Below are 15,474 nucleotides of genomic sequence, written 5' to 3'. Positions count from 1 at the left end.
TGCTCTGTCAGGCTTCCAGGAGGCCCAAGCACACAGGAAACTCATAATAAAACAAGGACAATCTCACAAGCATGATGCTGGGCCCGAGACTTGGTCCACTCAGGTGGATTTTATATGTTTCTGTTTGGATAGCAATGAACCTCGAGGCCAGTGTATGACTCCATCTAGTAAAGTAATTCTTTATACGCTACTCTCCCACGGCAGGAAGTTCTTCTAGATAGCGCTTGTCCCATTGTGGCTTGTGCTCTCACTTATGTGTGTCTTATTTCAACTACTATTGTGATCGCTTTGGGAAAAAAAAATACACCTTTTAATTTTTTTTAAATTATGACAGTACTTACAGTTATGTTTACTCATAAATTATTGTAACCATGACATCTTGGAAAAATAGAAAGGTTTTAGAAGCCACTGGGGGGAGGGAGGAATCCCAGTATCCAGAGGCAACCACTGTGTCAGAATATTTCATTATTTTGGTTGTGTATTATTTTGTTTGTCCATTTCGTTCCATATATATCAGTCAGGATTTTCAGTAACAAAAAGAAACTGATGCTGACTCATTCAAGCAGAGAAACAATTTGTAAGGAAGAGATCAGATGACTCAGAAAATATTGGACATTGACTTGGTTTCCACCTTGCATGTTTTAAATAATGCTGTTTCGAACATCTTTGTGTGTAAATTTTTGTCTGCTCTGTGAATTATTTCCATGGGATAAATTTCTAGATGTAAGGACTGAAGGTGCATCCTTTTACATAATGAGATCCCTCTTCTTGGGTCCTTAGTTTTTATTAAGCTCTCAGATGGCTAGCATTAAGTCTGTAAGTAATTTTTAAGAAGGAAATTGAGCGAGTGATACATCCCTTCAGTGCTTGCCAATCTAACATGCTTACACTGTAAGGCCTACTGACTGCTGGTTGCTGTAGCCACATGCAGCGGTCTGATGTCATCACTGAAATGCGGACAACTGAAGGAGAAGCTTCGTGCTGCCACTGCCACGCTAACTAGCCCTGTGTCAATGCCGAGTCCAGTGGTTTCATAAGAGTGGTGAGGACCCTCCTCCTCTTAGGAGGTCCCTGAACTCCTTATAGAAATGCGTCCCCTCCTTCCAGCAACCGTCATGGCTTACATACAGTTTCTTTTGAGAAAAAAAAGCAACGTATAATGTGGCTGCTGCGCTGGGTACTTTGTTAGGTGGTTTATATGCTGCTTCCCCCGCCCCTCACCTTCACACTACAACCCAGCCAAGGGCAGAGACTACATTTCAGTCATCTTTTTTCTCTAACTAACTCATTATCCGCATTTTCCCAGTAGGATGTAAGCTCCGCGAGGACAGGCACTCCTGTGTGTTTTCTCGCGCTGTCAGTTTCCCTGGTTCCTGTAACATCACCTCGCACACAGCACGCAAGCAGTGAACATGCTTATTAATCTGAGTTGGAGAAGAGCCAAGTAATTCAGAGTCTGGAGTCTTAGAATGTTCTTTTTTTGGTTTTTTGGTTTTTTGTTTTTTGCGGTATGCGGGCCTCTCACCGCCGTGGCCTCTCTCGTTGCGGAGCACAGGCTCCGGACGCGCAGGCTCAGCGGCCGTGGCTCACGGGCCCAGCCGCTCCGCGGCATGTGGGATCTTCCCGGACCGGGGCACGAACCCGTGTCCCCTGCATCGGCAGGCGGACCCTCAACCACGGCGCCACCAGGGAAGCCCTTAGAATGATTTTCGTCTCTGAACACGTCCAGGTTCTGTTCTCAGCTCTGGCCCTGGCTTACAGATCAACTAAGCCTTTTTCTGTCTACTTGGTTTTCCAGTTAGTTTCTCTACCGAACACATTATTAGACTGTTTTATCCTTCTTTCTATTTTTCTTTCATTGAAAGCCACATTTCTCATGCATCCATTAATAACTTCACATAACATACCTATCCCAATTAACACCAGGGATCTAAATTTTTCTGCCTCTTTTTGATGTGAATGGTAAACTCGAGTCAGTGGTAGGTAAGAATATGCATTTACGAGAATCTGGGGACCCAAATCCTCTTCAGGCCATTGGAATCATATTTATTCAGACCCTAATCTGAGCGGTTTTTCCTTTCTCTCTTCTCATCTCCCTCTTGAGTTGCTTGACTTTTCATATAGAGCAGATGTTATGAGATAGTTTATTCTCATTACATCTGCACTGGTCATCGTGCTGGTCTCTTATTTTTGAGCTAGTAGCTTATGAAGTTACTCAATTCCTGGCCTTGGGTCACATCACAGCGTTTTAGAACTGTCCATGGATTGTCAAACCATGGTGCCCCTTAAGTGTAGAAGTGTGATGAGAGCTGAAAGCATCAACCTCAAGCGGTCCACTTTCATTTGTTTATTTATTTATTTATGCATCCGTGTAAATTTTATCTGGGCAAAGTATTCTGAAATATATATGGGTATATATCTGAATATATGTGTGTACATGTGTATATATGTTTGTACACATATGTACATTCATGTAGGCATACACACACCCACAGACACACAGGAGAAGCTCTGAGTTGGTTCCACCCTCTGGCAGATGTTACTGGTGCAACCAAAATACAGAGTATTTTGAAGTCAGGCTTGGATTCACTTCAACCAGTGCAGTTTGCGTGGAGGGGACAGGTGTCACCAGCAGGCAGGAGCATTTAAGAGGCAGTGCTCAATTCTTCAGGCCTTTTTCTATACCATGGCAATCGCTGGTTATAGACCTATATACCTATAAAGAGATGGCACAAGGCTGAGGAAGCAGACTAGACTGGGGATCTATCTCAGGGAATCACCAAACCCAGAACAGACCTGATTTGGGAGAAAAAAAGAAAAGAAAAACTTGTGTTAATCCACGGAGATTTTGTTCTAATTGCAAAACTTCACACACCCTGGCCATTGTAAACCCTTACATGCAAGACCAAGAATAAAAGGCCAGCAGGGGGAGACATTGAAATGACCCAGCCAAGACCACAGCTGGAAACAAGGTAGTGACTAGAACCCAGGACTCTGCACTCCTTGCTTTGCGTTCATCTTCCTGTGATACTCTGGACGCCTTTAACTGCAGTGGAAAGAGCACGTGGCATCAGGAAAAGCTCCTGGATGAGTCATGAAAACAGTATACAAGTTTAAAACCATAAATTGCCCAAAACTTTACTGTCTTGCACAATCTTCCCTCTTTTACCTGTCAGGTCAGAGATGGATGGGATGGCAGGAAGTCTCAGTAAATTGCAGCATTAAGTATCATCACAAATAATCATTTTTGCAAATAATCCAACCTGCTTGGACTTGAATAGGCTCTGGTGTTTCTGAAAATATTACCGTAGCAGTCAGAGATGTATATAAAGCTATTTTTTCGAATCCCAAATGATTCACCATATTGTTGAAATAGGAAAGTGAGTAGTTAATACAATTGTCAGCATTTTGAAGGGGCCATGAAATATCCTTATAAATCTGGTTTTATGCCTGCTCTCTCCCCTCTAGGGCTGCGTAAACAGCCAAGATCCATCTTTCATTCCCTTTTAACTCTGGGATTTACAGGATGATAGATGCCAAAATGCACATCCCGTGACAATGGCTTCCAGATCCAGCGCTTGAAGGTGAGAAGTAAAGAAGAGATGCGTTGGCCCCGATAGAGTATTACTTTTCCTGATATTCAGGTTGCCCGCCCCCGCCCCCAAATTAAAAAGATCTGTCCACTTGGGCAAGTGTTGAAAACTAGCTATGGTTTCTGGAAATTAGGACCATGAGACTTAACAGGATTTTAATTCCAAAGATTTTTTTCTTAAGTTAGTAACAGCACGACTTCATGGAAGTGTTGCAGAGCTACAAAGAATTGAAGATCCTTAACTCCAACCCTTTCTTCTCAAGGAATTGCTAAACATGACTGGGAATCCTCCACAGTGGTTGTTGAAGACTGCATAGACCCGGCACAGTGCTCCAAGCTCCTCAGGAGCATATAATTCATTGTCCAAACTGGCACACTTTGGAGAGGGGAATGGGACAGTGGGTGCTCTGGTCCACTAGACACACGCCACGGCTGCCGTGGACCAGTTAGGGTTGGTGTCACTCTCCCTATACGTGCCCATACGACAGGTGTCAAACACAATGCCGAACGGATCCAGGCAGGGCCACCCCATCTAAAAGGACAGCTGCCAGTTTGTTCAAGGCATTTGTTCCCACACGTGAATCTAAACTACAGTTGCCAAATGTTCCCATTTTTAAAAGGAAATCAATATTTGTATGTGTATCCTTCAATTTCTAAATGTTGTCAGTTCATTCAAAAGCTCAAAATACCACAAAGAGCAAACACTTCCTTCGAATTCTCTCTTGGGGGTCACCAGTTTTTGACCTCTGTCTTAAGAGTGGTAGACAGAAGTGTCACACTGGAAGACTGGGAAAGGGCTGTGGGGACGAGGTAAAGCTGTCGCTTACATGTGCTTTTGCACACAAAGGTAAAGAGTCAGAAGATTTACAGAGTTCCAAAATTAATGAATTAATCCCTTCATTTTAAAATGATAAATATAACTACAAGTAAACCTAGTTTTGATTTTTCTGAAGTTCATGATTTCCTTTAAAAGCTCTTTTTGGCTGTTTGGACTAGCTTGGCTGGTTTTATTGGGCAAACCAATATGGAGCTTAATCTTCATCCCTGCAGGAGTGAGTAGGAATGAAATCTCTTCCGTTAATCATGAAGGAAAAACTTTCCGTTTTCACTGTTCTCCATGGCTGCCACGCCGACTTTCTCTGTGTTACATCAGCCAGAACTGTGTCTCCTGGCTGCCACGAGCTGCAAAAAATCACAGGGAAGGGGAGTGGGCTATAACGGGCTTAGAGCAAATGTGACTCTGTGGGGCTGGGCACACCGTTGCCCCAAACAAAATGAGGGTTCTTAGCCAGGAAGAAGAGAGGAATTGGTGACAGGTCAATCAGCAATGTCTCCCATAACTGTGCAATTCATTCATTCCTTCATTCTATAAACATTTTTTTGAGCATTTATTAAGTGACAGGCCCTTGGGACACAGGAGTAGACACAAGAGGCATAGATCTCTGACTTCCCCCACTGAGTTTACATTCTTGGAGTGGGGAGGATATTTTTAAAAAGTAAGCTTCACAATGTTTTAGAAGGTGATCAGTGCTCTGAAAGAAAATAAAGCAGAGAAGGAGGAGAGAGGGTGATGAGACTGGGGTGGGGTTGCAGTTAGATATTGGGTAATCTGGGAAAGACTCCCTAAGGAGGGACATTTCATCAAAGACCTGGAAGATGTAAGGCAGCAAATCACATGCCCACACTGGGGCAGAACATTCCAGACAAAGGGAATAGCCAGTGCAAAGGCCCTGAGGTGGGAGCAGCCCTTGCCTGGTTGTGTAACAGAGGGGCCCGAGCAGTGGGAGAGCCTGGACAGTTGTGAAGGGAGGTCAGAGCAGGATGTGGAGGCCACTGGGAGGAGGTGGCTTACAGTGAGGTGGGGAGGGAAGGAGGGGCTCTGAGCAGGGTGGTCACGTGGTCTGACTCTGGCTCTTTTGTTGAGAATGAGCTGTGGGCACCAAAGGTGGAAGCCAGAAAACCATCACTGAAGCTATTGCAGTATTCCAGGCAAGAGATCATTGGCTGCTTAGACCAAGGCGGTAGTTTTCTTTAACACATGAAAAATCTGTTTGCAGATAATGCAAAAGCCAGAAGGGAGCCCAGAATGTCTCTTCCCAGTATGTGTATCCCTTGCTGCTAACGTAGTGTAGAAGCCAGAAATTAAAAGTGCAGTGGGGGTTTTTGATTCTAATTTTGTATCATCTAATATCAGCCTTAATTATATCCTATTAAAGTTAATTCTCGAACTATAAGACAAAGATCTATGATATTATAAGTTTCCTTTCCCACTGGTTTGCAGAGCTCCTTATCAATGAATGCATTTCATACAAACAAGAAGCAATGTAAGCCACTCAGTGTGATGCCTTATTTCAGGATAAAGTTACCCAATTAAAAATAAATGGTGAATGATCACGTTTTCCTTTCTGGTTTTAATAACCAGGGCTTAATTCAAGAAACCTGCTTGCTGAGATGTTTTTGTTCAGTGATCATTTGTTGTTACCGCTATTGAAAGACAAAGCTATGGAAGACTGAGTAGACTCCAGCAAGGCGGGAAGGTAATGAAATGAAGGCGGGAGCAGATGGTGAATGTGAATGGAGGCGAGGAAAAGGAGGTGAATGGGGAGTGAAAGGTACACAGATGGTAGCATCAGTGACCCTGGGGCTGAGCACAAAGGAAGAAAGAGGAGCGAGTGCTTTTCCAGCCACATCTGCTGACCCCGCCAGGCTCACAGCTGTCCTTTCTTGCCCACAGGGTTCTTGGTTGACCCGGGGTGCAGGGCACAGTGCTGGTACCACCTCTGGGGAGGACCCGGGAAGGTCAGAGCTTCCTCGTTTAGGGGCCAGATGTTTGCTATGTAAAGAAACTTCTGCTGCAGGTGAGCACAGTTCTTTGCAATTCTATAAACCATAGTAAGACTGCTAATGTATATATATATGTGTGTGTATTTGGTATCACCGTTCTCTCTCTCTCTCTCTCTCTCTCTCTCTCTCTCTCTCTCTCTCTCTCTCACACACACACACACAGAGCCCAGCCTTTCTCTCATCGCTCTCTCTCTCTCTCCCGCACACACACACACACAGAGCCCAGCCTTTCTCTCATCGCTCTCTCTCTCTCTCCCGCACACACACACACACAGAGCCCAGCCTTTCTCTCATCGCTCTCTCTCTCTCTCCCGCACACACACACACACACACACACACACACACACACACACTCACAGAGCCCAGCCTTTCTCTCATTGCTCTCTCTCTCTCTCCTGCATTCTCCTTTCTCTCATCCTTCAGCTGTCTAGAGTGACCATCTTAATTCTACTAACCCATCACAATAATGTATCCTATGTAATTGTTATTAACCTATAATCTGTAATTGTTTTATATAACCATAAAAGGCGATGCTATCATTAATACTGCAGCCATTGTTAATTAGAACAAATCTGAGATGCTGTTTGACCCATTCTCATTTTGCAAATGGGTAAACTGAGTCCATAAATGACTCGACCAAGGCCCAAGAGTGTGTTCGGGGACAGAAGGCAGAGTGACTCTGAATGAATTCATCAGCCTGTCTCCCGAGGTTTTCTTTCGGCTTGTAACTGTTCAGTGAGCAAACTTTTCGAACAAACATTTTAAAGTACCGCATTCACTATTGTTTTCTTCACAGGAGTCCCCTCACCCCTCTCCTCCCTACAATGTTTAGCTGTTTTATTGCATATACGGAGTTGTCAGTTTCCTCCTTCGCTGAAAAGATGCCTTGAAAACATACTAAGGAAACTTTTCTCCATCCTCCAAAACAGGAACCTTACCAGTCAACAGAATTATGTATCTTTCTGCATTCTGCAGTATTTTTTTTTTTTTTGGCCATATAATGACTCATTTTTGTTAAAGTAATAATGAGTAAGCTGTTTTATATTCTGACAATCTCACTTGCCAGTCATAGGCCTTTTTGTATTTTGTGTTATCATCATTTCCAGTATTTGTTTCTGACCAATACATGTTAATTATATATGTAAACTACTTAAGACTGTTGAAAATCGGCTACAACCCAACCGGCCTTGGAATAATTGATGCATTGGCCCAGTCTCCATGTACACGGTTTGTATTTTAAAAATTGGAGCCAATGCTGTATAATTGGGTTTCCATTTGCTCCCCGGCCCCCTCGTTAAGAGCGAGGTGGAGACTAAAGAATCTGAGCCTGTTTCTCCACATGTAAAATGTCGTGCCAGGGGCGGGAACAGGCAAGGGCTCTGCACCGAGCGAGGAGGGCACCAAGTCACGGAGAGCAGCGGACACAGCGCTCGGCCCCCGTGGCGACGGCCCTCCCGCCCGCTGCGCCTTTCCGGGCGGGCCGGCGTGCGGTCCGCCCCGCGGGCGCCGCCAGAGGGCGCTGTGGCCCGGGGCGCGACGGCGGCGGCGCGGCGCGGACCCTCCCCCGGCGGCTCGGCCGCCGCCCTGTCCCAAGCTCCTCTGCGGGTAAACAGACATGGCCGGCGAGGGAGATCCGCAAGACGCTGGGAACAACATGGGCAATCACTTGCCGCTCCTTCCCGGTAACCGGCCGGGGCCGGTCCCTGGCGGCGGGAGGGGGCGAGGCCCGATCCGTGAGCGGCACGGCGGGGCCGGGGAGGCGGGCGGGCGCTGTGGAGCCGGCGGGGCCGCGCCGGAAGCGGCCGCGGATCGGGCCGCCGGCCAGGGACCCAGTAGCGGCGCTTAGCCCAGCGGCTCGGTCCCCCGGGCTGGGGACGAGGGTTTGGGAGGCGGGGAGGGGCGTCTCCCCCAAAAGGCAGGGATCCCATGCTGTCCATCCTCCGTCTGTCCAGAACTTGGCTCCCAGGAAATGGTCTGAAACTGGGTCGGGGGAAGAGACGGGGGACTGGGACAGAGCTCAGCAGCCCAGACTTTTCCTCGACTTCTTCCCTTTGATAAGGGTGACAGCTACCATGTATTAACTGTTTACCCCGTCACGGGCCCTGCCATAAGCGCTTTGCATGCGTTTCTCCGTTTAATCCTCTCCACATTTCTTTTCTAATCCTGGTCTGGTGGGTGAGAAATGGATTGGTAGATTAGTGTGTGACTTGCCCAAGGTCACACAGTTGCAGGGCCTGGACTCCTATCCGAGTCTGTCTGTCTGCTTAGGTGGTGTTTCGTAACCACTTCACGGCCAAGACAGTATTTGGTCTGTTCTTAGGCACATAGTTCAAACACATGGTAGCACAAGCTTAATTAGAGATACTTAGGACTGTGATGTTAAACTCAGTTTTCTCTCTCTTTTATGTTTTATGAAAATTTATACTTAGGACTTACGTTGGAATACTGGGTACAAAAAAACCTTGAATAATTGTACAGTTTTGTCGTGGAATGCTCTAGACAGGAGATGCTTTCCAAGAGGTGTATCAGCCAGACGGAGACTCTTAGCTGAGTCCCTTCACTGTGTGTCAGGAAGTATGTTAGGTGTCCTGGAGATGAAAAGAGGTATGATACACAGTCTGATACCTGAGGACGTTTATCATCTATATGAGGCTCCTGAAAATATAACTAGCAGAAGGCCGTTGATTTAGGCCAGTTAAGCAAATGTTGTTCCCCCCCATCAGAGGGAGGGATTGTTCAGGGCCGAAACGGATTGGGGGAAAGCCCTGTGGGGTGTACTGGAGACATCCAAAAGACTTGCAGAAGATAAGGCCTGGAAGGTTGGGTCGGAGTGTTGGGAATCTTGCATCTCTTGCCAGTGAGACTGGGGGTTGCAAAGAAACAGTTGTGGGTTTGAGACCTAAGAGAAGCTGTGCTTGGAGGACGAATTTGCCCACTGGGAGTGGCGTGGGTTGGAACAGGAAGAGACTAGAAGGCATGCCCTCCATATAGGAGGGGCCTTTTCCAGAGAAATAAATCAGGATCAGACTCAGTGGTTGATCCGGAAGCAACCTAGCTGAATTGGACTTGACTGAAGAGCTGAGCTGTTTTTTCAGAGGCATCAGCCCCGCTCCGTCTGTGCCAAAGCCAGTGTGTCAGGGAAGATGCTGATGCTCTGTTGGCATCCGCATGCTGCTCCTGCATGAGATGAGTCACCACACTTCACCCTGGAAGCTCTCAACAGTCAGTGTGTTTTGTCCAAAAAAATCGGGCGCGAAAGGGCTCAGAGACATTGTCAATACAATAATCATGCTTTTGCAAATCATACATGAGTTTTATTTGTAGAAACATTGGATTGTCCATACATCCATGTAGAATGAATTGTTTTGAAGAGTAATCCACTTTAAATGCTAAGGAACTAGCTTAATATTTAAGATTCGAAGAATCTGTCCCAACCAAACAAAACATTAATAGATAAATAGCCAGGTGGGGGAAGTGGGTTTCTGCCCTATATATGAGAAAGACTCCTTGGTGTAAGGAAATCATTTCGAGATGGAAGTTGGAACAGTTAAAATGTAAATTTTAAAATTATGAATTCTAGCCTTTAAGCTAAAATTTGACCTTTTAAACTCTGTGTAATAGAGCAATAAAGTGTCAAAATGCCTAGTGAAAGCCGTGCTGTCAGAATTGTGAACGCAAGGAAGTAGCGTCAGAATATTTTTGTCATCGGTTTAGACTTTTCTTTATCATCTCTCGGTCTCTTAATGAAATTCCTTTGTGCTTAGGAAAATTATGTATGAAGTGTTCAACCACTGAACATTTGAATTTAAACTGAAATAATTATGTTGTTGTCTTTGACAAAGCCTTATATCTAAGGAATTTATAAGAATTAATAGAGAGTCCAAGGCATTTGCCATGTTGAAAAACATTTATATTTTCTTGTCAGGGACCTAGCTGGAGGTGGTTTGATTTAAATAATGATATGCACAAAGGAAAAGAACTACTTTGTAAAGACACTTTATCCACTTAGAAGTTTATTTGGGGGCTTGCTTCTTTCCTTCCTTCCTCTCTTTCTCCCCTCCTTCCTTCCTTCTCTCCCTCCCTCTCTCCTTCCTTCTTTCCTTACTGCCCTCCTGTCTTCTCCAGAAACTCTTTAAAGTTAAACGTTTGAAAGGACTTTAGAGATTGTTCTTGTTCATGCCTGTCATTTTTCAAATGAGGGAACTAAGGTTTAATCAGGTGGGATGAATTGTCTGAGGTGTCAAAATTAGTTCCTAGCAAGGGAGAAGAGGTAAACCTCCTCTGCAGAAGAATTTCAAATCATTTATGCAGGTGGGTCCCCCTTCAAGGAGGTGGAACATAATCCCTGCTTCTTAGATGTGAGTTGTCCCCAGTGATTCGCTTACGAAGAGTACAATGTGGAAAGGAGGGGGAAAGTAGCTTTCCAGTGGAGAAATCCAACTAACACTGCCTCATCCAGGTGAGCACGGTCAGCTTCAGTAGTTATAGGTGACATCGATAGTGTGCACCCTTGATAGGACATGATGAAAATGACTCTTCACCTTCCTAGGCTTCCTCCCCAAAACACAAATCCTAATTGAGGGACATTCTACAAAAATGCCTGACCAGTAGTCCTCAAAACTGTCAGAGCCATCAGAAACAAGGAAAGTCTGAGACCAGCCCAGCCCAGAGGAAGCTGAGGAGACTTGACAGCTAAATGTAGTGTGGTGTTCTGGATGCTGTCCTGGAACAGAAAACGGATATTAGATAAAAACTAAGGAACTCCAGATAAAATGTGTTTAGTTAACAGTACTGTGCCAATGCTGATTCCTTAGTTATGACAGATGTACCGCACTAATACAAGACATTAGCTATCAGGAAATGGATGTGAGGTATACAGGAACTCTATTATCTTTGCAACTTTTCTGAAAGTCTTAAACTATTCTAAAATTAAACACTGACTTAAAAAAAGTAGTTGGTGGCAGAGCCCAGCCTAAACCCCAGCCCTCCAGCTGCCTCTTCACAGTACTGTCCAGATTCCCAAGTGTGTGTGGTGTTCACAAGAACCTCTCTTTTCATGCGCCCAGAATCCTCATGAAGGTATTATGTATTTGAAAGGGAACATAGCTTTTACATGTTCGTGCCTCTGTTTTTTGTTTGTTTGTTTTTTTCCTTATAATACTGTACTTTTACAGCAGAGGATGAGGAAGAAGATGAAATTGAAATGGAAGTTGAAGACCAGGATAGCAAAGAGCCCAAGAGACCAAACATCATAAATTTCGACACTAGTCTTCCGACATCACATACGGTATGTAATTTTGTAACAGATCTAGTATGATAAATACGTACATTTAACTGTAGATGGAAGTTCTTGAAAACGAATGACCGCTTTTAGCATTACTGGGAATTACCTCACACCAGAAGTTGTGGATGAGGATATAGGCTCTTGACAGTAGATAAACCGTCTTAAGCTGTAATTTTTAAGCACTTTGATACCATGTCTATTACTAGTTGTAATTCTTTGAAGAATTGGTGCGCTTCTTACGTCTTTGCTAGTAATGGGGCTACTAAAGTGCCTCTTATTCTCTGTACTACTGGATCCCAGGGTGTGATTTAACATTCTAGCATTTTATACTTGTCATTTATGCTCTTTGGACATAGAGATGTCTAGCTTAGTCAAAATCAAATATCAGGTTGGGGCTTCCCTGGTGGCGTGGTGGTTGAGGGTCCGCCTGCCGATGCAGGGGACACGGGTTCGTGCCCCGGTCCGGGAAGATCCCACATGTCGCGGAGCGGCTGGGCCCGTGAGCCATGGCCGCTGAGCCTGCGCGTCCGGAGCCTGTGCTCTGCAACGGGAGAGGCCACAATAGTGAGAGGGCCCTGTACCGCAAAAAAAAAAAAAAAAAAATCAGGCTGGCCAAAAAGTGCCTTCGGTTTTTAAGTGAAAGTAAAAGACATTTTTCATTTTCACCAAGAACTTTATTGAACAACGTATTCACCCTTTTGTTCCACTACCTTCTGCCATTTTTTAGGCAACTTCATAATTCCATCTTCCCAAAACTTTTTATCTTTTTGAACAAAGAACTGTTTCAAGTGCCTTTTACAGTCTTCCAGGGAATTGAAAATATTTTTCTATTAAGAGAATTTTGTACAGACCAAAATAAATGGAAATCCAAAGGTGCAGTGTCTGGTGAATACAGCAGATGAGTCAGAACTTCCCAGCCAGGCTGTAACAGTTTTTGCCTGGTCATCAAAGAAACGTGCGGTCTTGCGTTATCCTGATGGAAGATTATGCATTTTCTGTTGACTAATTCCGGACGCCTTCTGCTTTCAGTTGGTCTAATTGGGAGCAGTACTTGTTGGAATGAATCTTTTGCTTTTCCAGAAAGAGCTCGTAACTCCCTTCCAATCCCACCATATACACAGCATTACCTTCTTTGGATGAAACTGGCCTTTGGTGTGGTTGGTGGTGGTTGATATCGCTTGCCCCAGGATCTCTTCCATCCGCATTATTGTACAGTGTCCACTTTTCATCACCCGTCACAATTTGTTTTAAAAACGGAACATTTTTGTTACATTTCAGTAGATAATTGCATGAGGTTATACGGTCGAGAAGGTTTTATTCCCTTAACTTATGTGGAACCCAGACATCAAAGTGATTCACATAACCAGGCTGGTTCAAATGGTTTTCAGCGCTTAATTTGGATATTTTGAGAATGTCAGCTGTCTCCCACGTGGTATAATGTTGATTGTTCTCAATTACTGTCTCGATTTGATCGCTGTCAACTTCAACTGGTCTACCGGACCGTGGAGCATCGTCCAGCGAGAAATCTCCAGCACGAAACTTCGCAGACCACTTTTGAAACGTTCGCTCAGTCACAGCCTCTTCTCCCTACGTGGCACAAATCTTTTTTTTTTGGCGTTTCAGTTGCATTTTTACCTTTCTTAAAAATAATAAAGCATACTTTGATGAAAATGTTGCTTTTTTCCTTCCATCTTCAATATTTAAATGAATACACAAAAATTCACCAATTATGATCAGTTTTTTTTTTTGAATGCACGCTGATATGACAGCTGTCGCGATACAGTCTGACAAAATTGTTTCGAGTGGAATTGAAGACAACTAAGCGCTACTAGAGCCATCTTACGGAAAAAAACGAATGAACCTTTTGGCCAACCCAATATTTTGAACTTAAAAAATGCTCTTGAATTTTTACATATGTGAGAGATTCTTCACAAGAAATTAGAAATTCTACTTCTAAGAGTCAAAAATAGATTTTCATGTGAGAGCTGATACAACAAGTTTATTATTTAAATATTTGTATCCTCTGTGTGTGTTTCCTTATGCTGATTTGCTGTTCAATCTGTCGAGCTTCTGTTTCTGCTCCATATCTGTACTGACACTGACCTTGTGTGTGTCCTTCTGTAGTATCTGGGCTCTGATATGGAGGAATTTCATGGCAGGACTTTGCACGATGACGACAGCTGTCCGGTGATTCCAGTTCTGCCCCAGGTGCTGATGATCCTGATTCCCGGGCAGACCTTACCTCTTCAGCTTTTCAGTCCCCAAGAAGTCAGTATGGTGCGGAATTTAATTCAGAAGGACAGAACCTTTGCGGTGCTTGCATACAGGTAATATCTTAGTGCTGACTGACTTAACAGTCTCTTGTGCAGTCCCAGGAGAGGTGGTTTTAAAGCCCAAACTGACTACTATTCTGCATGCACAGGAGATGGGATGAGGTTGGGAAGTAAAACATTTGGATAAAAAGTGTGAAAGTGCAAGTTGGAGTATTTCGGTATGATCATTACCATCTAAATCCGGCTTTACCTTTCACACACATTTGAACTTTCTGGTATTTGAAAGGTTTTATATCATTAATATTTAATGAAAAACATTTCTAGAACCTTATTTTCAAGAACTATCTTTATTTAAAGAAAAAGAGGGCTTTACATTGTAATGTAAAGGATTACTTTTGCAAAAGAGCAACTAGTTATTTCACCGTCTCAAAATTCCTAAGCTGTCCTTTTACAGACCCGTGCTAAACTGAAGCTGAATTTCAAGTATCCCATGAAAATTAGAGGAAATCAGTGGTAGAGGCAGGAAATCCATACAGGAAGGTCCCCCTCCCGCCTCTGCCCCCCAGTACAGTGCTGCCGATAAGCAGCAGAAAGGATGGTCTGCTGAATAAAAAGAATGTTTGGTTTGGGAAGTGAGAGTTTAAACTCCTATCAGTCTTAGGTCATTTTCAATGACTAGCAATCTATTCTTTTCCTAATGGGCTCTAACTGTAATTCCTGAAGCCTCTTTACATATCTCAGTTCCCTGTGTGATTCTAAAATAAATAAAATTAAATAGCTTTGCAATGAGAGCCAATTGCTATAAATTGTTTTCCCATGTGTATTGCTTTTGTCACCTTTGCATATCTGAAAACTAAATGTTCAAAACTGTTTCCTTTTTAAAATTTACCTTGGAAGTAATGTACAGGAAAGGGAAGCACAGTTTGGAACAACAGCAGAGATATATGCCTATCGAGAAGAACAGGATTTTGGAATTGAGATCGTGAAAGTGAAAGCAATCGGAAGACAAAGATTCAAAGTCCTTGAGCTCAGGACACAGTCAGACGGGTAAGAAACACCATCTGTCTTAAAGCTCCTTGAACATCATACAATGAAATGGTTTTCCTATATTTTTTCTGTTTTGCTGACCCTTCACATATTGTGACTTTTAACTAGTTGTTCTTTTCCCTTTGAAAGTATAGCTTAGGGGTTTCCAACTTTGCTGTGCATCAGATGCCCTGGGAAGTTTTTCAAACTATAGATGCTTGAGTTCCAACCTCCCCTCCCATCCGTAGAGAGCCATCAGTCTGGGAGGGAGGCCACAGCATCGTTTCTGATGATTTCCAGGTGATTCTAATGTCCCTCTAGGTTTGGGAACGGTAATGTAAACCCTACAGGCAGTGTCATGTGGGGCAGGGCTTCTTTGGGGTTGGAGACCTCTCTTCAGATTGAAAAGGGTGGGAGGTCGGAGCCTGGCAAGCTGTGTGTGGCGTGGCATTCCT

The 15,474-nt window shown here is 44.0% G+C and overlaps 1 protein-coding gene across 2 annotated transcripts in view; it reads left to right on the top strand.

The window, feature by feature from the left end:
• Positions 1-8,037: 8,037 nt before the first annotated feature.
• The window catches only part of CRBN (cereblon), a 26,133-nt gene continuing 18,696 nt past the window's right edge, over positions 8,038-15,474 (top strand). The window contains exons 1-4 of one of the 2 annotated variants that reach the window (XM_007450037.1): positions 8,038-8,118; positions 11,611-11,723; positions 13,845-14,047; positions 14,891-15,040. In XM_007450037.1, coding sequence (XP_007450099.1) covers positions 8,052-8,118; positions 11,611-11,723; positions 13,845-14,047; positions 14,891-15,040 — 533 coding nt within the window. In that variant the 5' untranslated portion in view covers positions 8,038-8,051. The remainder of the gene's footprint in view (positions 8,119-11,610; positions 11,724-13,844; positions 14,048-14,890; positions 15,041-15,474) is intronic. The other variant, XM_007450038.1, reaches the window with a different exon arrangement.

The sequence above is a fragment of the Lipotes vexillifer genome, unplaced genomic scaffold (genome assembly GCF_000442215.2).
Source record: "Lipotes vexillifer unplaced genomic scaffold, Lipotes_vexillifer_v1.1 scaffold1041, whole genome shotgun sequence".
Classification (NCBI taxonomy): Eukaryota; Metazoa; Chordata; class Mammalia; order Artiodactyla; family Lipotidae; genus Lipotes; species Lipotes vexillifer.
The sequence above is the reverse complement of the archived record's forward strand: the minus strand, read 5'-3'. Positions and strand labels throughout refer to the sequence as shown.